The 23,831-nt window shown below is 36.2% G+C and overlaps 1 protein-coding gene across 1 annotated transcript in view; it reads right to left on the bottom strand.

The window, feature by feature from the left end:
- RASGRF2 (Ras protein specific guanine nucleotide releasing factor 2) overlaps positions 1 to 22,895 on the bottom strand; it is a 1,049,304-nt gene extending 1,026,409 nt beyond the window's left edge. Inside the window, 1 exon segment of the mRNA XM_053701460.1 lies at positions 21,880 to 22,895. Coding sequence (XP_053557435.1) covers positions 21,880 to 22,155 — 276 coding nt within the window. The 5' untranslated portion in view covers positions 22,156 to 22,895.
- Positions 22,896 to 23,831: the final 936 nt, after the last annotated feature.

Raw genomic sequence — 23,831 nt, 5'->3', positions numbered from 1 at the left:
GATATAATCATAACGTTCAGAAAGTCCAAAAGTTGCCTTTAGCTAGGTTCAGGTTTCCTATGTTAAAATATATGTTCTCACTATTATAAAAAAAGAGATTTGTCATTCGAGACCTAAGAGTGGTCTCCTCTATTTGAAGACTGCCCAGAAGTTCCTGTAATGCACACTAAAGCGTTAAAGGGACATGAACCCCAAAATGCTTCTTTCATGATTCAGATAGAGAATACAATTTTAAACAACTTTCTAATTTACTTCTATTATTGCCTCATCCATGTGTTCAGTTAGAAACCAGTAGTGCATTGCTGATCCTTCAACAAAGCATACCACAAGAATGAGAGTTGTTTAAAATTGTATGTTCTACCTAAATCATGAAAGAAAGAAATTGGGTTTCATGCCCCTTTAAGTCATTATCATGCAATCATCGACCGAAGATATTTAGCTTTCATGAGCGGAATATCACAAAACTATTCTACCATAAAACAGTGACCTATAAATTGCTGAATAATGGCAGAACAATAAATTATATTTACCTTGTTTGTGATAAATATCACTAACTGATGAATATACTCCAGTGCCTGAAGTGAAGCTGTTTACTTGTCAAGAACATTTTTGGGATGAATGGAACCAATATTAAAAAAAGAATGGAGAGAGAGAGAGGCACTCACATAAATATCTCCACCCATTATTGGTGACATCTATATTTGATTAACACCCCGGTTCTACAGCACATACATGGCAGGGAAAGCTAGTTTTCTAACTTTCAGTATCACATGTATAAGAACATCCACTCATTTGGAACCAGCCTGACTTATATAATCATTTTACACTGAGTAAAGATCTACTTCATTAATAAAAAATCAAAGCTTTTTTAAATAAAGTAAAACAAATTCTACAAATTACTGATCTCATCGATTTTGTTACTGTAGATCGTTAATCTTTGTGATTATGTAGATTCAAGTGAGAGTAAAACATGTTTTTTTAAACAGAAAAGGTTAATTTTTTTCCGTATCTCAGGGCAGATATTCATGTAATAACACAAAGAAATACAACAAACTTCCAAGCTAATGCATCCTATACACATTCTACAGTAAGTACCTTCATATCCTGACGTGTAATCTATACATCCTCCTACTAAGAGAGCTTTTAAAGCATCAATTTGCTTTACTCCACAATAAACCCATGTTTCTTTGTATTGTGGTTTTTACAATCTCCTTACCTAGAAGCTCTATAGATTTGATTTGGGGTCATCAAGAAAAAAAATATGCCTTCCAGGAAAAGGTAACCTGATTTAATGTATTGAAACAAGAAAAGACAATATGGCAATCTCAGATAAATGAAAAGCACAGAAAAGACATGACAAAAAGAAATAACATCCCAATAGGTGCAAAATCCAGTTATGCTGAAAGGTGTTATGAAAAAAATGTCATGAATGCTCTGAGAATTTCAATTATTTCTCCCCAGGGAACATGTATTTTGTACAATATATTGTAAGACTCATGACTTGCAAGACATATATAAATATTATGGGATAAAAAGATTGAGGATTGTGTCCAAACAGATGTTTCAGAAGTAATAGTCCCGAGCAGTGGAATTTCTCACCTAGTTACAGCATTTACATATACCGGTACTTCTCTTTTTGTAACCTATTTTGACCCAAGCCTCATTGCACATATTATCAGAGCACTAACAATAAAGTCAAAATTAAAAACTTTAATGTCTTAATTTGTCATTTCATTGTTTTATTCTTTTTTTTACTATTTCTGTTGATTTATTTTGTCTAAATGGAATTCCTATACCTCATCCTCCAAATTATAATATTAACAATCCTCCTATTATTTTAACATGTAATTATTATTTCTTCTAATAATCTTTTGATAGAGGGTGAGTTATTACGCAATAATTCCATTTCATTCTTTGTTGATTGTTTATTTACAAAAAAAAAAGGGAGCAATGTAAATCCACCTTTGTGGAGCTGTGTCTCCAACATTGTATTTTTTATTCTTAACCCCTTAATATGGTGGTGTATGGTCTTTCCGACGGCGCTAACTTACAGGACTTTAGCTCCTATAACGGGAGGGTCTCTAGATACCCAAGAGGGAGTTAGACAGAATAGTTTAGTGTTTAGGAGCGCCTATTCAAAGGCTAAGTCTAATGAGGGTATAGACAAAAGTACGTAGTTATATATACCAGCACAAGGAGCCCAAGAGTGTAGAGGATATTTACAAGTTTAATGTAGTATTTAAATTAACAAATTTATTAAGGCAATAGCTTGATGTCTATGGTTGCAAACAGATTTATATAAGCATAAAAGTATATGGATCCATATCACTTAATAAATAAACAATAATTAGAAACATTCACTGGTGTACTGTATCTGATAAAATCAATTTTACAGTCTATGATAAAACTGGTTTGGGTGAAGTCAAAAAGATGTATCAATGATACAGTAAAATACAGTAAAAGATGTACAACTGATACAGTAAAATACAATAAAGTAAAATACAATAAAATACAAAAATAATACAATAAAATACAAAAATAATGCAATAAAATACAGGAATGGTGTAAAAAAAAGCAGCAGATGGGGATAGGTCGTGTGACCTAGGATAAAAACATATATGTGAAGGATGTTTTCCTAATTTAATATGAGAAAAAATGTGAAAAAATGTGATAATCTTTTTAGAAAAATAAAGTAAAGTAAAAATGTGATAATCTTTTAGAAAAATAAATAAAGTGAAATGTTGTCTTTAGCCTAATGAAGGATGTGATAAAAATGTGTGTGAGTCCCCTCGTGAGAAGTCAAAAAGTGTCCAAAATTAAGTCAATAATCCGCAAAAGAGTCACTCATAAAAAACAAAATGTCAAAGAAATGAAATCCAAAAGAATTTAGTAGTGATATTGTGATGTCCAATAAAAATCAAAAATGCCACCTGTGTTTATGGATCAAACTGTGAATAGCTGAAAAAAATGGAAATCCAACTGACCAATTTCTTGAAAATATTGGATATATGAAACAATGAATAAAAAAAGGTTTATAAAAAAGGTTTATAAAAAATATAAGACGATCCAATCCCTGTGGAAAAAGAAAAATACAACATAGAGCAGTATCGTTTAAAATACGTTTGCACAAGTAGAAATAAAACTCACCATATATGCCAACGCGTTTCGGCCCACCAATAGGGCCTTTATCAAGACTGATATATGGTTGGTGAGAGTGCTTGCTTTATACTAGTTTGGTTTGTGACAAAATTCTCAATTGCGCCAAAAAACTTGCGCCAAAAATTCGCGCCAAAAGTTGGCCTTTGACCCGGAAGTGTAAGATAGACCGGATATGTGTAGCTCCGGTTTCGGATAAAAACATATATTATGATATTATGGCACATATATAAGTCCTTCATTTTAGACTCATTTTGGTAATGTCCCTTATAAATAATGATTGGCAATTGGGGACTTGCTGGAAATATAGTAACTGTCTTGTGCCTGGTGTATGGTATTTTCATTCTACCGGAAGTTAACTTAAACCGGAAATTGGTTTTTGAGAGCAAAGTTTGACCGGAAGTGTAATACCGATAGTAACATTTGTTACGATATGGAGGCCCAGATTTATTATTCAATAATACCCTCCTTAAGGACTCATTGTGCTGGTAACCCCGAAACATTAATTCAGCGGTTCGTGACTTACTAGCCCCATAATTGGTACTCGATTCCTGAGAGAGTCGTTCTACCGGAAGTGTATACATACCGGAAGTTAACAGAAACCGGAAGTCGGTTTCTTACGTGGAAAGCAGAATTTGTCTAGAGGAGGCGGTAGACATGTGTCTGGGATTTGTGAATGAAAACATTGTGGGATCTTAAGTTTAGTATGGGAATCATTCACCTGTTTTGTTAGAATGACATAAAATAAGGAACATGAAATAAATAAAGATTTTTTGAGTGAAACTGTGATGTGGTCTCCAAATGTAAGATTCGTTTATAATCGCATATAAATTCTGACCTAGGTGTAAAACGAGATTGGAATATAGTCTTAGTTATGAGAATAACCTATAGTTGTGGTAACTTCATCACTTGTTATTTAAGAGTTATTAAATCCAGATAGTTAGACATAGAGGTCAAGTCGTGTTTGAAATTGACATGAGCGAGGTTAACAAGATATATATAAAAAATATAAATTATGAAATTGTCGGAAATATAGAAAGACATTTAAAAGATATAGGGTTGTCTTTTTGAAGTGGATTTTAAAAAATCTTAAAAATATTAAGAAATGTTAAAAACGAAAGCTTGTAAAATATAATTTTTTGAAAAATTATTTTATCTTAAAAATTGTTAAAAATTGTTAAAAAATTGTTAAAAAATTGTTAAAAAATTGTGCATAGGGGAAGGTTTCGGGGCCCTAAATCAACCAACCGGCTATAGTCGCTTCAAGTTGGTGTTTATGTGTAGGTCTATAATTGTTATAGATGTTTGATATGTGGGATCCTTCATTTGAGATGTAATAGATGCGATAAGTCTTCTTTATTATTGAGACCTTTAGGATAGAGACAATCAAGTTCATAGATCCATCTTGATTCAGCTACAAGAAGTTTTCTTTCATAATCCCCGCCTCTCCAGTTAGGTCTTATTCGTTGAATCCCATAGTAGCTGAAATCTTTAAGGTTACTTTTATGATGGATGGTGAAGTGTTTGTACAGGGCGGTTTCGGTGTTGCCGTGTTCGACTTGTAGAATGTGCTCTCTAATCCTATCTTTTAATGGTCTTGTGGTTTGGCCCACATACTGTAGTGCACAGCTGCATTGTATTACGTATATTACGCCTTTACTTGAACATTTTATCATATCTTTGATTATATATTCCACCTTTGAGTTGTTGGATACGAATTTCTTAGAATCAAATGAATCAATAGCACTTCCTTTGCTTGCTGTAGGATAGAAGGTAGATCTGGGCTTAAGATCCGTATGTTGGTATTCGTCAGTCACAGACTGTGTATTGGTAGTAGGGATTCTTTGTTGGTATTCCAGTGGGGATCTCAAAAAATGTCTTTTCAATGTCAGTTTCCTGATGAATTCTTTGATGTTGACAAAAGTGTCAAATTTGTTGAGCCCTTTAGAGGGTGCAAAAGAAAGTCCATAGTTTAAGATGGATTTTTCTTGTTCCGTTAGAGAGGTAGAGCTAAGGTTGTAGATACCTTTGGTAGTGGTGCTAGAGTTCAATGTTCCGGTGTCTTCTTTCATGTTCTTCCTATTCATTCTTCATCACACAATATTGCGAAAACAGACATTTGATAGAGGGAATAATTAAAAAACATTGGCCTCTACTGAAAAACGATGATACCATAGGGGAAATACTAGCAGATAAACCGAAATTCATCTACAGGAAATCAGACAATCTAAGAAACATTCTATCACCTAGTGTCCCACGCTCCAGATCAACAGGAACACAAGATGTCTTTGGCAAGACAATCAGGGGCTTCTATCCATGCATAAGTTGCAAAGCATGCAAAAGAGGCATCAAATCTAAGAAATTCGTATCCAACAACTCAAAGGTGGAATATATAATCAAAGATATGATAAAATGTTCAAGTAAAGGCGTAATATACGTAATACAATGCAGCTGTGCACTACAGTATGTGGGCCAAACCACAAGACCATTAAAAGATAGGATTAGAGAGCACATTCTACAAGTCGAACACGGCAACACCGAAACCGCCCTGTACAAACACTTCACCATCCATCATAAAAGTAACCTTAAAGATTTCAGCTACTATGGGATTCAACGAATAAGACCTAACTGGAGAGGCGGGGATTATGAAAGAAAACTTCTTGTAGCTGAATCAAGATGGATCTATGAACTTGATTGTCTCTATCCTAAAGGTCTCAATAATAAAGAAGACTTATCGCATCTATTACATCTCAAATGAAGGATCCCACATATCAAACATCTATAACAATTATAGACCTACACATAAACACCAACTTGAAGCGACTATAGCCGGTTGGTTGATTTAGGGCCCCGAAACCTTCCCCTATGCACAATTTTTTAACAATTTTTTAACAATTTTTTAACAATTTTCAACAATTTTTAAGATAAAATAATTTTTCAAAAAATTATATTTTACAAGCTTTCGTTTTTAACATTTCTTAATATTTTTAAGATTTTTTAAAATCCACTTCAAAAAGACAACCCTATATCTTTTAAATGTCTTTCTATATTTCCGACAATTTCATAATTTATATTTTTTATATATATCTTGTTAACCTCGCTCATGTCAATTTCAAACACGACTTGACCTCTATGTCTAACTATCTGGATTTAATAACTCTTAAATAACAAGTGATGAAGTTACCACAACTATAGGTTATTCTCATAACTAAGACTATATTCCAATCTCGTTTTACACCTAGGTCAGAATTTATATGCGATTATAAACGAATCTTACATTTGGAGACCACATCACAGTTTCACTCAAAAAATCTTTATTTATTTCATGTTCCTTATTTTATGTCATTCTAACAAAACAGGTGAATGATTCCCATACTAAACTTAAGATCCCACAATGTTTTCATTCACAAATCCCAGACACATGTCTACCGCCTCCTCTAGACAAATTCTGCTTTCCACGTAAGAAACCGACTTCCGGTTTCTGTTAACTTCCGGTATGTATACACTTCCGGTAGAACGACTCTCTCAGGAATCGAGTACCAATTATGGGGCTAGTAAGTCACGAACCGCTGAATTAATGTTTCGGGGTTACCAGCACAATGAGTCCTTAAGGAGGGTATTATTGAATAATAAATCTGGGCCTCCATATCGTAACAAATGTTACTATCGGTATTACACTTCCGGTCAAACTTTGCTCTCAAAAACCAATTTCCGGTTTAAGTTAACTTCCGGTAGAATGAAAATACCATACACCAGGCACAAGACAGTTACTATATTTCCAGCAAGTCCCCAATTGCCAATCATTATTTATAAGGGACATTACCAAAATGAGTCTAAAATGAAGGACTTATATATGTGCCATAATATCATAATATATGTTTTTATCCGAAACCGGAGCTACACATATCCGGTCTATCTTACACTTCCGGGTCAAAGGCCAACTTTTGGCGCGAATTTTTGGCGCAAGTTTTTTGGCGCAATTGAGAATTTTGTCACAAACCAAACTAGTATAAAGCAAGCACTCTCACCAACCATATATCAGTCTTGATAAAGGCCCTATTGGTGGGCCGAAACGCGTTGGCATATATGGTGAGTTTTATTTCTACTTGTGCAAACGTATTTTAAACGATACTGCTCTATGTTGTATTTTTCTTTTTCCACAGGGATTGGATCGTCTTATATTTTTTATAAACCTTTTTTATAAACCTTTTTTTATTCATTGTTTCATATATCCAATATTTTCAAGAAATTGGTCAGTTGGATTTCCATTTTTTTCAGCTATTCACAGTTTGATCCATAAACACAGGTGGCATTTTTGATTTTTATTGGACATCACAATATCACTACTAAATTCTTTTGGATTTCATTTCTTTGACATTTTGTTTTTTATGAGTGACTCTTTTGCGGATTATTGACTTAATTTTGGACACTTTTTGACTTCTCACGAGGGGACTCACACACATTTTTATCACATCCTTCATTAGGCTAAAGACAACATTTCACTTTATTTATTTTTCTAAAAGATTATCACATTTTTACTTTACTTTATTTTTCTAAAAAGATTATCACATTTTTTCACATTTTTTCTCATATTAAATTAGGAAAACATCCTTCACATATATGTTTTTATCCTAGGTCACACGACCTATCCCCATCTGCTGCTTTTTTTTACACCATTCCTGTATTTTATTGCATTATTTTTGTATTTTATTGTATTATTTTTGTATTTTATTGTATTTTACTTTATTGTATTTTACTGTATCAGTTGTACATCTTTTACTGTATTTTACTGTATCATTGATACATCTTTTTGACTTCACCCAAACCAGTTTTATCATAGACTGTAAAATTGATTTTATCAGATACAGTACACCAGTGAATGTTTCTAATTATTGTTTATTTATTAAGTGATATGGATCCATATACTTTTATGCTTATATAAATCTGTTTGCAACCATAGACATCAAGCTATTGCCTTAATAAATTTGTTAATTTAAATACTACATTAAACTTGTAAATATCCTCTACACTCTTGGGCTCCTTGTGCTGGTATATATAACTACGTACTTTTGTCTATACCCTCATTAGACTTAGCCTTTGAATAGGCGCTCCTAAACACTAAACTATTCTGTCTTAACCCCTTAATGACCACAGCACTTTTCCATTTTCTGTCCGTTTGGGACCAAGGCTATTTTTACATTTTTGCGGTGTTTGTGTTTAGCTGTAATTTTCCTCTTGCTCATTTACTGTACCCACACATATTATATACCGTTTTTCTCGCCATTAAATGCACTTTCTAAAGATACCATTATTTTCATCATATCTTATAATTTACTATAAAAAAATTATAAAATATGAGGAAAAATGGAAAAAAAACACACTTTTTCTAACTTTGACCCCCAAAATCTGTTACACTTCTACAACCACCAAAAAACACCCATGCTAAATAGTTTCTAAATTTTGTCCTGAGTTTAGAAATACCCAATGTTTACATGTTCTTTGCTTTTTTTGCAAGTTATAGGGCCATAAATACAAGTAGCACTTTGCTATTTCCAAACCATTTTTTTCAAAATTAGCGCTAGTTACGTTAGAACACTAATATCTTTCAGGAATCCCTGAATATCCCTTGACATGTATATATATTTTTTTAGTAGACATCCCAAAGTATTGATCTACGTCAATTTTGGTATATTTCATACCACCATTTCACTGCCAAATGCGATCAAATACAAAAAATCGTTCACTTTTTCACAAATTGTTTCACAAACTTTCAGTTTCTCACTGAAATTATTTACAAACAGCTTGTGCAATTATGGTATAAATGGTTGTAAATTCTTCTCTGGGATCCCCTTTGTTCAGAAATAGCAGGCATATATGGCTTTGGCGTTGCTTTTTGGTAATTAGAAGGCCGCTAAATGCCACTGCGCACCACACGTGTATTATGCCCAGCAGTTAAGGGGTTAATTAGGGAGCTTTTAGGGAGCTTGTAGGGTTAATTTTAGCTTTAGTGTAGTGTAGTAGACGACACCAAGTATTAATCTAGGCCCATTTTGGTATATTTCATGCCGCCATTTCACCGCCAAATGCGATCAAATTAAAAAAAACGTAAAATGTTTCACAATTTTAGGTTTCTCAATGAAATCATTTACAAACAGCTTGTGCAATTATGGCACAAATGGTTGTAAATGCTTCTCTGGGATCCCCTTTGTTCAGAATTAGCAGACATATATGACTTTGGCGTTGCTTTCTGGTAATTAGAAGGCCGCTAAATGCTGCTGCGCCTCACACGTGTATTATGGCTAGCAGTGAAGGGGTTAATTAGGGAGTTTGTAGGGAGCTTGCAGGGTTAATTTTAGCTTTAGTGTAGAGATCAGCCTCCCACCTGACACATCCCACCCCCTGATCCCTCCCAAACAGCTCCCTTCCCTCCCCCACCCCACAATTGTCCCCGCCATCTTAAGTACTGGCAGAAAGTCTGCCAGTACTAAAATAAAAGGGTTTTTAAAAATAATAAACTTTTTTTTTTAGCATATTTACATATGCTACTGTGTAGGATCCCCCCCTTAGCCCTCAACCTCCCTGATCCCCCCCAAAACCGATCTCTAACCCTCCCCTCTGCCTTATTGGGGGCCATCTTGGGTACTGGCAGCTGTCTGCCAGTACCCAGTTTGCAAAAAAATATGTTTTTTTTTTACTTTTTGCCCTGTTTTTCTGTAGTGTAGCTTCCCCCTCCCCACAGACCAACCCCCACCACCTAACTGATTTCTTTTTTATCCGATTTGTTTATTTTTTTATACAATCTTTTTCCATTTTGCTACACTTTTTTTTCTGTGTGTAGCGGTTCCCACCCGCTCCCTCCCTGTGTGCACGCCCCCTGGCATCCCCGCCCACGATCCCGCCCCCCTTCACACCTCTAGGGCCATCGATGGCCGCCACCCGCCTCCCGGTCCGGCTCCCACCCACCAACGCTGTAAGCCACCGATCTCCGGTGCAGAGAGGGCCACAGAGTGGCTCTCTCTGCACCGGATGGCTTAAGACGGTTATTGCAGGATGCCTCCATATCGAGGCATCACTGCAATAACCGGAAAGCAGCTGGAAGCGAGCAGAATCGCTTCCAGCTGCTTTCCACACCGAGGACGTGCAGGGTACGTCCTCAGGCGTTAACTGCCTTTTTTTTGAGGACGTACCTTGCACGTCCTCGGTCGTTAAGGGGTTAAATAAAGTCAGTTGCAAAAAAAAAAAAAAAAAACCTTGAATGATTCAGATAGAGCATGCTATTCTATTATCAAATGTGCTTAAATGTTCTTGGTATCCAAGAAGCATATATGAGTAGCTACCAATCAGCAGACAGTCCCTAGTAGTGCATTGCTGTTCCTGAGCATACCTAGGTATGCTTTTCAATAGGCAAGTGGATTTGTTTTATTCAGAAGGAAACACATGACGAAGATGGTGGCAATAAGTGACATTCAGCTATTTTTGAAGCTGGATTTCTTCTTATGAAATTGAAACACCCTGAAATCTCTAATTGCGTTTTCACAAGAAGAAATCCAACTCTGAAAATAGCTGAATGCCACTGGTGGCCACCATCTTTGGCATTTGTTTCCTTCTGAATGAAGCAAATTAAATCATAGAAGTAAATTGGAAAATTGTTTAAAATTAAACTGAATCGTGAAAGAAAAACTTTTGGTTTAATGTCCCTTTAATAAATCTAAGATAGTATTTTCCAAGATGAATCAACTATAAAACCTTAGGCAGCAGGGGGCAGAGCAAGCTCAGACACCAAGCGGTCACATCTCACAGCGGCTCCGTAGCAAATATTGCATAAACTGGACAATACGACCGCTTGGGTCCACACAAACACCCATCTGGAGTAATACAGATAATAGAGATTGCTGTCTACAAAATCCGACCTTTGGGGGTCATTTTGAGGCGAAAATCTTTAGAGTATTCCAAACGGCTGAAGAGATAGAAGCCGTTGTAGAGAGGCCATCTCCCTTCTCAAATGGAGATCAATCAGCACTAGGATGCCTGTATAAAGTGCCACATATGCGGCAAAGACACTCTCAAATAACTGTAAGGAGTTGACTGCATCTCAGAAGACAAGCTGGTAGTGCGGCCTGGACGGCCGGATTAAGTTGCCGACAGTATAGATGATGTCTTACACACACTACAAGCCCTCTTTGAGGAATTTGAGATGACTATGCTTAGCAACATTGATTGCCAACAAAAACCACCGCATTCTGACACGATACAGATGAAACTAGCTCCAGGAGTACTAATACAAAGTGACGAGCTGAAGCAAACTGCTAGGCGCATTAAACTAACAAGGAACAGCCTGGCCTCGTGGGATTTGGCCGATCCCTGGGTATGGGTTCTGGTACAGTTAAATTCCAGTATGAATGATCAGGCTGATGCAAGCAGCAACTTACAGGCTATACCAACTCACATATTGTCCAAGATGGAATCAAGAGTCAAGAGCCCCAACGACTTGATCACCCCACATCAAATTCCTGCCTGGCTGATCCTCATGGAAGAGTCTATGAAAGATCTAACTAAAATAGAGGGTCACAACACTTATATTGCAAAAATCCCATCCCCAGGGGGTGAAGGAGACTTATTGATCAAGTCCTATGGCCCCACTTGGAGACAGAAAATCAGAAGAGCAGGCGTAGGGTGATAGACCAATATTCCTCTAGGTGGCCACTAACTACGAGTAATGTGACATCCGCAGCCCCTAGAATGACTCACTTTGCAGTTTAGACTGATAGACTTATTTATTGGTTAACATGATGACTTCTTATAGTCTGATTCTTAAAGGGACACTGAACCCAAATTTTTTCTTTCATGATTCAGATAGAGCATGCAATTTTAAGAAACTTTCTAATTTACACCTATTAGCAATTTTTCTTCGTTTTCTTTCTTTATTTGAAAAAGAAGGCATCAAGCTATTTTTTTGGTTCAGAACCATGGAAAGCACTTGTTCATTGGTGGGTGAATTTATCCACCAATAAGCAAGAACAACCCAGTTTGTTCACCAAAAATGGGCTGGCATCTAAACTTACATTCTTGCATTTCAAATAAAATACCAAGGGAATGAAGCCAATTTGATAATAGGAGTCAATTAGAAAGTTGCTAAAAATTGCATGCTCTATCTGAATCACAAAAGAAAAAAATGTGGGTTCAATGTCCCTTTAAGCCTATAATATATTTTTGCAATTACATGCTGGAGACAGCAGCCATTTATTTGTATGCACAATTTCTCTCTGTTAGTTCTGCCACATAATTGTGGTTTTGTGGCAAATGGCTGTTGTAACATTATATGTTTGCTTTTTGAATAATGTATATGTATCTCATAATACAGGGGTATTGTAAGCATAGTACTACATTTTATACTCTGTTAGCCATATAATACCTGCAATTTGCTCTTCACTGTTTTTCATGATATATCTCCTAATCTAGATCCACTACTACTAGTGGGGGAAAGCTACATATATTGCAACCTGGAACAAGGGGCAGAGAAATGTTGAGAACCTTATGTCTCCTGCCGTGGGGTATAGGGCCCATACCCCTATGGCAGAAATATAATACACAAGATTGCTCCAATATGTTCACACCCTGATACCTAATGATATATTGAATTTCAGTGTTTAGTTATTCCAAAGGCACCCCTGTTACAGATGTAGTTTGAGACATTATTTTATGACTTAAGAGCAGGCAACTATACAGAGCAAAGCTCAGTTTTGGACATACATATAAATGTTCACTTCTTATGCACTGTTTAACTACTAGTTACCTCAATTAATAAGGGACCAAAAATGGCATAGCACTGGTTAGCTTGCTAAACATTAGAAAGTTTTTTATTTATAACCTTGAGAACACACATTTGTTATTTCTTGGAGGTTAGCCTCACTTTGTGCTGTGTATACTTCTACCAAAATCCTCACTTCTTAACCATTAACTCCGCCCCCCCAACAAGGTTTACCTGATAAACCTAGGAAAATGTATCCTATAGATCTTCCAAATCCCAGAGTTATATGTTTACATGCTTTAGCATAGAAGCAACTGATTAGTTCCTGTTTTCTTAAATGTGTCCGTATATCTGTAAAAACAACAGCATGGACTTCATCTGATACCACTAATATCATACCATAGAATGCTTATTTTTTCCTTTTAAATGTATTCCTTACTTTCCTAATAAGGATCATTGTTTGTCCATTTACTTACCTTTAGAGTGTCCTCGTTGGTTCAGATAAAGAAATATAAAAAGAGGTTCATTCTTTGAGACGCAAGAGCATTCTCTTTTTCTTTTTTTGTATACAATTACCTTCTGTATTTTACTTTCCTTATGTTTCAGAAAGGTCCACATGTGGCCTTATAGACCAGATTATTTGACTGGCAAACTACCCGTATACTAACACTTTTGAATATATCATATGAATATGTATTGTATTTTTTTCTTTTTATTGGCATATCTGGGTCATGTTTTAAGATACTAACCTGCAATTTTATTTTTTGCTGACATAGTCTGAATGTACTGACTTGAACCTCAATAAAAAAAAATTTTTTTAATAATAAACACACCTTAGGCAGCAGTAGTGTTAATATAAAAAAAAAACAATTCCAAAGTTTACTGTACATTCACACCTTCTTAAAGTGAAGGTCAATTTTGATGAATTAGTGCCCAGTTTTTAAAAATCCTATTAAAAACAAGGGCACTTTAATTCATAAAAATTGACATTTCACTCTTTTTCTTTAAAAACGTACCTTTTCTTTCTGGCAGCCGCTCCAGCGATTCCCACGGCCGTTGGAAGCCTCTGCAAGAGGCTTTCTCCAATCACGGCTTTCCCCGGGGGAATCTTGGCCTGATGCAATGCCGTGATTGGAGGAAGCCGGATTAGTCATTTTGGACCCGTGAAGACGGCTTGCGATAGGCGGAGGAAGTGCTGGAGCAGCTGCCAGGATTAAAAGATAGGTTTTTGAAGAAAACGAGTGAAATGTCAATTTTAATGAATTAAAGTGCCCTTGTTTTTAATAGGATTATTAAAAACCGGGCACTAATTCATCAAAATTGACCTTTACTTTAAATGGATATTGCAGTGGAAAAATAACATGCTTTTATTATATATATATATATATATATATATATATATATATATATATATATATATATATATATATATATATATATATTTATTTATTTATTTATTTATTAACTATATTTAATGTTTTCTCTACTCAATATGGGTCTCTGTGTGTTTAACCAAAGCACACAGGTTAAACACACAGCTAAAGTCCTGATAAGAAACTGCAGAGAACTGCTGGTCCCAAGCAGGAAAAAGCCAGTGAGTCAGCTGACAGAGGCACACAACCTGCAAATAACTGACTTTGTTACTCTAGACCAGTGCTTTCCAAACTGTGTGTCGGGACACACTAGTGTGTCGGCAGCAGTGTGTAGGTGTGTCCCTGCTTCAGCACAATTTTTTTTTAAATTTAATATTTTTTTTAATATTTTTTTTTTGGTTTCTGACTTTCCGCCTGCCTGCTATGCATATCACATGGTTGACACATGATTGATACCTAGTGGGTCACAGATCATCTTAACCAATTGGCGCAGCTCAGTGGGAACTGAAACTATTCCCATTGGCGGCTTTGGCGGCACATTGGCTCCTGACTGCACGTGTAGTCTCCTTAATTGGCTTGTGACTGCATGTGTAGTCAGTGAGTGGGACAGCAGTGTGTTTGCAGCGCGGGCAGTAGTCAGCAGGGCTCACGGAGCTCTGAGGGTGGCAGCTTAAACGCTGAGCTTAAGTCAGAGGGGTTTTTTTTGCAGCTAGCTCCTAGTAGTGCATTGCTGCTCCTGCTCTTGATATATGGATATATATACATCCCATTAAAATAGTAAGTAGTTATTGGTGTTAAACTTTTTTTTAATTCTTGCACATACATACTGTTACTTGTAAATACATATTATTATATAATTTATGTATGTGTCCGTATATTTTAAAACAAGTTAGTTTAACCTCCTTTTTGCTAGTACAACTGAATTAATTACCGTGTCGCGAAATGATGTAGGTCTAAAAAGTATGTCACCAACAAGAAAAGTTTGGAAAGCTCTGCTCTAGACGCTGAAGTATTTGCAGCTCACAAGACTATACCGATGTGATTGACCCCTTTGCAAGGCTTAAAAACAGATTATTTTTTTACAACAAGTAGTGCCAAAATTACATGTTCTAACCGATTATAGTGTCCCTTTAAAATTCCAACCAAAAAAAATTAATTGATCAAGCTTTTTCACTGCATATTTTACTTTCTCAAAATGAATCACATTTTACTTTTACTCTCCCTGTAAACAGTGAATCACAAGATATAGATGGTTTCTGGAATTAAATTTCTTTTTGGGGCTTATAATACACATACAGCTGATTGACTTCTAACGAGCATGTATCAGCTCAGTCAGACACACCTGAACAATGCAGCCAATGAACCGTGCAGCAACGATTGTCATTTGGTGACTCCCAAAAAAGTGGTGATTTATACATTCATTTTAATATGCTAAGTACAGTTTTGACAGGGATGACTGTGAACATTAGGATTTATTAAATAACAAACTATAAATGTTTGACTAAACTATTTAGATGATAATGACTCTCACACTGTTCACCATGTATACTAGAGAAAAATAATAAACAAAAAATCATTTTTTGTACTCTGTAGTAGGGCTTGTTTTCACTTTTGTATGTTTCCGCAAACAAGGCATGTTCATTCAGATGATTCGCGACGATCTGAATGTGGCGGCCAATCACAGCATTCGGCTCTTTTTGTAGCCAGATTTCTTCTTGTTAAAGTTCAACACACTAAGATCCGTGCAAATCCAGAACTTAGGGGTTGATTTATCAAGCTACTGCGGACAGGGGTGTACTGGCGGGCTGAATTACGCTGCCGGAATTTAGCATTGCACAAGAGCGCAATGCTCTTGTGCAATGCCGCCCCCTGTCTGCGCACAGCTAATCACAGCTATATATATATCTATCTTTATATCTTGTGTGACTAACTCACAGAAAGAAGCACTAAAATTGATGAATAAATGCAATGCATCCAAATGACTAAAAGCAATTGAGCAATAAAAAGATCAGAAGAACATATAAGTACTTATTGAGGTGCACAGAAGTTAGGGATGGGCGAATGTGGTTAAAGTGCAATCTGCTTGGTAGAATGAATAGTCCCGTGGACATGTGTTTTGGACAAACAAATGTTGATAAAATTCAGTAATCGAATGTTATTTCCGTTTTTTTAAAGTTACTTTCGTTTTTTAATGTTCATAATTAGATTGAATATCCACATTCGAAATTTCGAATGTACCATTCCATTTACCAAATACTATACAGAAGTTCAATAGTTAATATGGTAGGGAGTTTAGTAAATTGCTACATAATAGATACAAATATATCGATTCAAATGTTTCTAATTTCTAACATTGCATAATTTGAATACTGCATTTAAAGAGAATTAGAAATACTATTACATTAAAAGAATGTTAAAATGTTGTACAAAAATCCGAAATTTGAAACAAATGAAAGAATCCTCTGCTGTTGATCATGCACATTGTCTCCAATTCAAGCTCCTAAGTCACACAACATGTCATTAGGGACAACTGGGTATCTACAGACGCAAATTTGTATAATTTATTTGTAGATTGACAACAGATTCATGTGCATAAGATCACAGGCAAACAAAAGTAATCGTTATAGCAGTGCTAACTTGTAAACAGGTATTATCCATTTAAAGTAAAGGTCAATTTAAAGTAAAGGTCAATTTTGATGAATTAGTGCCCGGTTTTTAATAATCCTATTAAAAACAAGGGCACTTTAATTCATAAAAATTGACATTTCACTCTTTTTCTTTAAAAACGTACCTTTTCTTTCTGGCAGCCGCTCCAGCGATTCCCACGGCCGTTGGAAGCCTCTGCAAGAGGCTTTCTCCAATCACGGCTTTCCCCGGGGGAATCTTGGCCTGATGCAATGCCGTGATTGGAGGAAGCCGGATTAGTCATTTTGGACCCGTGAAGACGGCTTGCGATAGGCGGAGGAAGTGCTGGAGCAGCTGCCAGGATTAAAAGATAGGTTTTTGAAGAAAACGAGTGAAATGTCAATTTTAATGAATTAAAGTGCCCTTGTTTTTAATAGGATTATTAAAAACCGGGCACTAATTCATCAAAATTGACCTTTACTTTAAATGGATATTGCAGTGGAAAAATAACATGCTTTTATTATATATATATATATATATATATATATATATATATATATATATATATATATATATATTTATTTATTTATTTATTTATTAACTATATTTAATGTTTTCTCTACTCAATATGGGTCTCTGTGTGTTTAACCAAAGCACACAGGTTAAACACACAGCTAAAGTCCTGATAAGAAACTGCAGAGAACTGCTGGTCCCAAGCAGGAAAAAGCCAGTGAGTCAGCTGACAGAGGCACACAACCTGCAAATAACTGACTTTGTTACTCTAGACCAGTGCTTTCCAAACTGTGTGTCGGGACACACTAGTGTGTCGGCAGCAGTGTGTAGGTGTGTCCCTGCTTCAGCACAATTTTTTTTTAAATTTAATATTTTTTTTAATATTTTTTTTTTGGTTTCTGACTTTCCGCCTGCCTGCTATGCATATCACATGGTTGACACATGATTGATACCTAGTGGGTCACAGATCATCTTAACCAATTGGCGCAGCTCAGTGGGAACTGAAACTATTCCCATTGGCGGCTTTGGCGGCACATTGGCTCCTGACTGCACGTGTAGTCTCCTTAATTGGCTTGTGACTGCATGTGTAGTCAGTGAGTGGGACAGCAGTGTGTTTGCAGCGCGGGCAGTAGTCAGCAGGGCTCACGGAGCTCTGAGGGTGGCAGCTTAAACGCTGAGCTTAAGTCAGAGGGGTTTTTTTTGCAGCTAGCTCCTAGTAGTGCATTGCTGCTCCTGCTCTTGATATATGGATATATATACATCCCATTAAAATAGTAAGTAGTTATTGGTGTTAAACTTTTTTTTAATTCTTGCACATACATACTGTTACTTGTAAATACATATTATTATATAATTTATGTATGTGTCCGTATATTTTAAAACAAGTTAGTTTAACCTCCTTTTTGCTAGTACAACTGAATTAATTACCGTGTCGCGAAATGATGTAGGTCTAAAAAGTATGTCACCAACAAGAAAAGTTTGGAAAGCTCTGCTCTAGACGCTGAAGTATTTGCAGCTCACAAGACTATACCGATGTGATTGACCCCTTTGCAAGGCTTAAAAACAGATTATTTTTTTACAACAAGTAGTGCCAAAATTACATGTTCTAACCGATTATAGTGTCCCTTTAAAATTCCAACCAAAAAAAATTAATTGATCAAGCTTTTTCACTGCATATTTTACTTTCTCAAAATGAATCACATTTTACTTTTACTCTCCCTGTAAACAGTGAATCACAAGATATAGATGGTTTCTGGAATTAAATTTCTTTTTGGGGCTTATAATACACATACAGCTGATTGACTTCTAACGAGCATGTATCAGCTCAGTCAGACACACCTGAACAATGCAGCCAATGAACCGTGCAGCAACGATTGTCATTTGGTGACTCCCAAAAAAGTGGTGATTTATACATTCATTTTAATATGCTAAGTACAGTTTTGACAGGGATGACTGTGAACATTAGGATTTATTAAATAACAAACTATAAATGTTTGACTAAACTATTTAGATGATAATGACTCTCACACTGTTCACCATGTATACTAGAGAAAAATAATAAACAAAAAATCATTTTTTGTACTCTGTAGTAGGGCTTGTTTTCACTTTTGTATGTTTCCGCAAACAAGGCATGTTCATTCAGATGATTCGCGACGATCTGAATGTGGCGGCCAATCACAGCATTCGGCTCTTTTTGTAGCCAGATTTCTTCTTGTTAAAGTTCAACACACTAAGATCCGTGCAAATCCAGAACTTAGGGGTTGATTTATCAAGCTACTGCGGACAGGGGTGTACTGGCGGGCTGAATTACGCTGCCGGAATTTAGCATTGCACAAGAGCGCAATGCTCTTGTGCAATGCCGCCCCCTGTCTGCGCACAGCTAATCACAGCTATATATATATCTATCTTTATATCTTGTGTGACTAACTCACAGAAAGAAGCACTAAAATTGATGAATAAATGCAATGCATCCAAATGACTAAAAGCAATTGAGCAATAAAAAGATCAGAAGAACATATAAGTACTTATTGAGGTGCACAGAAGTTAGGGATGGGCGAATGTGGTTAAAGTGCAATCTGCTTGGTAGAATGAATAGTCCCGTGGACATGTGTTTTGGACAAACAAATGTTGATAAAATTCAGTAATCGAATGTTATTTCCGTTTTTTTAAAGTTACTTTCGTTTTTTAATGTTCATAATTAGATTGAATATCCACATTCGAAATTTCGAATGTACCATTCCATTTACCAAATACTATACAGAAGTTCAATAGTTAATATGGTAGGGAGTTTAGTAAATTGCTACATAATAGATACAAATATATCGATTCAAATGTTTCTAATTTCTAACATTGCATAATTTGAATACTGCATTTAAAGAGAATTAGAAATACTATTACATTAAAAGAATGTTAAAATGTTGTACAAAAATCCGAAATTTGAAACAAATGAAAGAATCCTCTGCTGTTGATCATGCACATTGTCTCCAATTCAAGCTCCTAAGTCACACAACATGTCATTAGGGACAACTGGGTATCTACAGACGCAAATTTGTATAATTTATTTGTAGATTGACAACAGATTCATGTGCATAAGATCACAGGCAAACAAAAGTAATCGTTATAGCAGTGCTAACTTGTAAACAGGTATTTTTTGCAACTATAAGTATTTCATACCTCCCAAGGTTTCATGGGCACTACGTGGGATGGAGAGGTTAGAGAACTTGTAAGGGGGAGGGACACAGTTGCTGCAACCTGGTGGCAGATTTGCATTACAACAGAGGTGATTAGGAAGTGGGCAGAACTGGGTGGGTTATTGGTTGTGCAATTGGCAGACTAGGGGTGTGGCTAGACCCTTCTTAGCAAACCAGGGTTTTTATAAGGTCCAGAGAAGCTGCAGGAGGGATTGCAAGCAAAGCGCCCAAACCAAGGAAATCCCACAAGATGCAGCATAGGTGGAAGCTCTGGTATATTGTAAAATACTATTTACATTCGCTAATGCCCTTCTCTGTGCCCTCCTTTTGGGCCACAATACTGTTGCAACTATAATCCACATCACAAGTTACCCCAAATCTTATATCCCCTCAACCTGTAGACTGGAAGCTCTTCAGGGCCCAGCCCTATTCCTTATTCATTTTTTTTTTTTTTGCTTAGTCTTTTATTACATATTTGTATCTTAACACAAACCTTTGTCATTATATACCCCTACTTATGTACCCCACACTACATCATTTGGCAGTGCTAAACTAATTAACAATAATAACTGTACTTGATAAACAATGCTAACAATTTTAATACACTATGTTTGTCTATTTAATGCATCACAGAATTCTCTTCATACAGTTTATATGAGAAGCAAAGGGTAACTGTTTATATTCTGCATACTTTCATTATTAACATACTTGTTCCTTTCAGTCCTGCCTCTAAATCTGGCTCTGATTTTTCTAAACTTTTCACTCTGTGCTATCAGACTGATGCGTTCTACACACTTGCATTAGCACTGCAGCCTTCCTTGTGGCAACCAACAGTCGGAATCATGTTCTGCTTTAGCCATAAAGGCTCAAGCATCTGGATTAACCATTTAATCAAGTATAAGCTAAATTAGGTTTTATAGTAGCAAGTGCATGTAAATATAAAACTAATGCAGAATATACAGGCACACATTTTTTTAACACAGATGTTTTTACAAGGGACTAGGATCTATGCAATAAATTTAAAGAAACAGTTCTATAACTCTAAGCATAGCAACATATTGCAGCATCAGTGTCACAGTAATATCATTTTTACATTAAAAAGTCTCTTTATCTTTAAAATGATATAAAGCAGCTTTGGGTTGATGCAAATTAACAGTTTGACCTAAAACCACTTATCTACCAATGAGGGTCACCACATATTGCATAGCACAGTGTTTTTCAACCAGTGTGCCGTGAGAGATCCTCAGGTGTGCCACGGCAGACTGACAACAGTGTGACATATTTTTTAAACTTTGCTTGTTTTTTACTCCCAGTGCAGGGGTTGTTTGTAGGAGGCATGGCATAACAGCACAATACATACAGTATGTGTGTGTTTGTGTGTATGTTTATATATATATATATATATATATATATGCTGTATTAGGCTACAATGTGTGATTTTTTTTAAATTTTGGGATGGTGGTGTGCCACAGGATTTTTTAATGTAAAAAAGTGTGCCACGGCAAAAAAAAAGGTTAAAAATCACTGGCATAGCAAATCCCCAGCTTGTTAATCTTATGGATAACTCAAAAGAAAAATGAAAAAATAATTTACTTATACTTTGAATAGTTGTTGCCTCAATAAGAATTAAAGAACTCTTCAAGGAGAAAAATGACTTAAATTCCTGATACCACTTGATTCACATTAACTCATATACTTCTAGCATAACAGGAATTTGAATGGTTGTTCTCCCTCAATACATCTTTGATTACTTTGCCTATAGCCAAATGAGTACCTGCTTCTCCATGGTTTCCTTGCTTCCACTGGCCACTATAGGTGGAGGTATCCGCTCACAGCTGCAACCCTCCAACAAGTACATCCCTGAGGGCCTTCCACTCTGTTCATTTTCGAAATAAAAAAGAACATTTTGGTAGAGGGCAAACAACTTCTCATGCCACCTGTTGGTCTCAGACGCCTTTTTGCAGATAAAGCCCCTCTTGGTACCCTCCTTTCGGGCTAGTAGGGCCAGGTACAGAGCGTGGCCCTCGTTGCAGCGCACGCCCTTCTGCATTCTGCACTTCAGGGCATGCTTGCTCCAGCACAGCTCCTCGGGGAAAGGCACAGAGCAGAACAGCACCGCAGGGGCAAGTGCACCTAGATAATATAATGTATGTGATCAGTGATATTATATCTGAACCAATACCCTGTTTATGCAACAATCAGTGAATGCTAAAAGTGCACATGCAATATTTATATAGACTGTACAAGATGTGCATGCACCAGGATAAGCCTAGTGATCTTTATCCGAGCAGTTTTTAAGAATGACCAAACTATTTAAATAGAATATGTGAATGCACTTAATTTCCGTTCACAGTTTGTTAATGTTCATTTCGTGTAACACATTGTCACATGTATAATGTGTTTGTCATATGCTGTGCATGTTTATATAATGCCTCAGTGACGGTTTGTGAAAATAGCTGTCTATGCCCTATGGGAGCTCTGCGGGCAGAGAAGTCTCCCGGGTCTTGCCGGACATCTGCTCCCAGTTGCTTGCCTTGGATCTCACTTCTGTCCCACTTCGGTGTTCTTGCCCTGTGTTTAAAGATCCAGTTTCGGTAATAAAGCGCAGATCTGGTACTTTCACAGGAATTTTGTTCTGTGCCGAATACTTTGTGTGGATTTCAGTCTCTGCACCTCATCAGCTAATACTGGGTGATTTGTTCCACTTCTCTAGTATCGGCTCATGAAGTTAGTGCAAAAAATAAATAAATAAAAACACGAGGTGTGCGACTGAGATTTGCTGCAGGTGTCTGTAAGATTCTATATCCCGAGCAGCTCCAGTGTCTGAGGCTAAAGCAGCCAGCACTCAGCGCTAACCCCGCCCATGCCTCCCTGCTCGATGTGCTTAAGGTGGTATTAGCGAAACACACAGAAAACTACTATAAAAGAAAAGTCCAGATGCAAATAGCTGCATTGTGTAATAATAAAGGTTTTCTAATGCGGATATAGGCGCAGGTTATAGTGAAATTATCTTTAGAATTGTGTGTGTCCCTTTTCTTTTAAGCAGCAACTTGTAGCTCCAAATATATTGATCACAATCTTGCATTTGTTTTACACCGATAACGATTTTTGAATTCTGTCAATATCATTACAATTAGCAAATTATTCTGCTGCCGTTAATACCCCTCCAGGGCAAAATCTTTTCCTTCTTAAAACAACACAAAATCATTATATTTCTCTTGATTTCAAAATCTGAAAACAAAATTCCAGGAATAATGACAAACAAATGAATGGGTTTAGTAACTAGATCACAGGCTGAAGAACCTGACCTGTATGTTGACTGGTAGTGTTCTGTGATGCTATAGGCAGCATCTGTGCAATTAACCTCTTGTGCTCCAAAACCATAGTGATACATATACATGTCAGGGGCATTATTGCTATAGTGGGCACGTGTATGTGTTGGATTATTGATTTAGCTATTTTTTATTAGTGTAAAAATGTGTATTATTATTTAAAAATAATAATAATAATAATAATTGAATAATAATAATAATTGATTAAGCAAATAGCATTTGTATCTGATGGCGTTGGTTCCTGTTAGCATTTAACATGTCAATAATTATTAAAGGGACAGTGTACTGTACAATTGTTTTTATAAAAAAAATGTATTTTTTTATATAAAATAACTGTCTCTGGTAACTGAAACCACAACCCAATGGAATGGGCTGAGCTTCCATTTTCTTATCT

This window comes from Bombina bombina, chromosome 2 (assembly GCF_027579735.1).
Source record: "Bombina bombina isolate aBomBom1 chromosome 2, aBomBom1.pri, whole genome shotgun sequence".
Taxonomy (NCBI): domain Eukaryota; kingdom Metazoa; phylum Chordata; class Amphibia; order Anura; family Bombinatoridae; genus Bombina; species Bombina bombina.
Note: the sequence above shows the minus strand (reverse complement) of the source record. Positions and strands in the feature narration are given on the sequence as shown.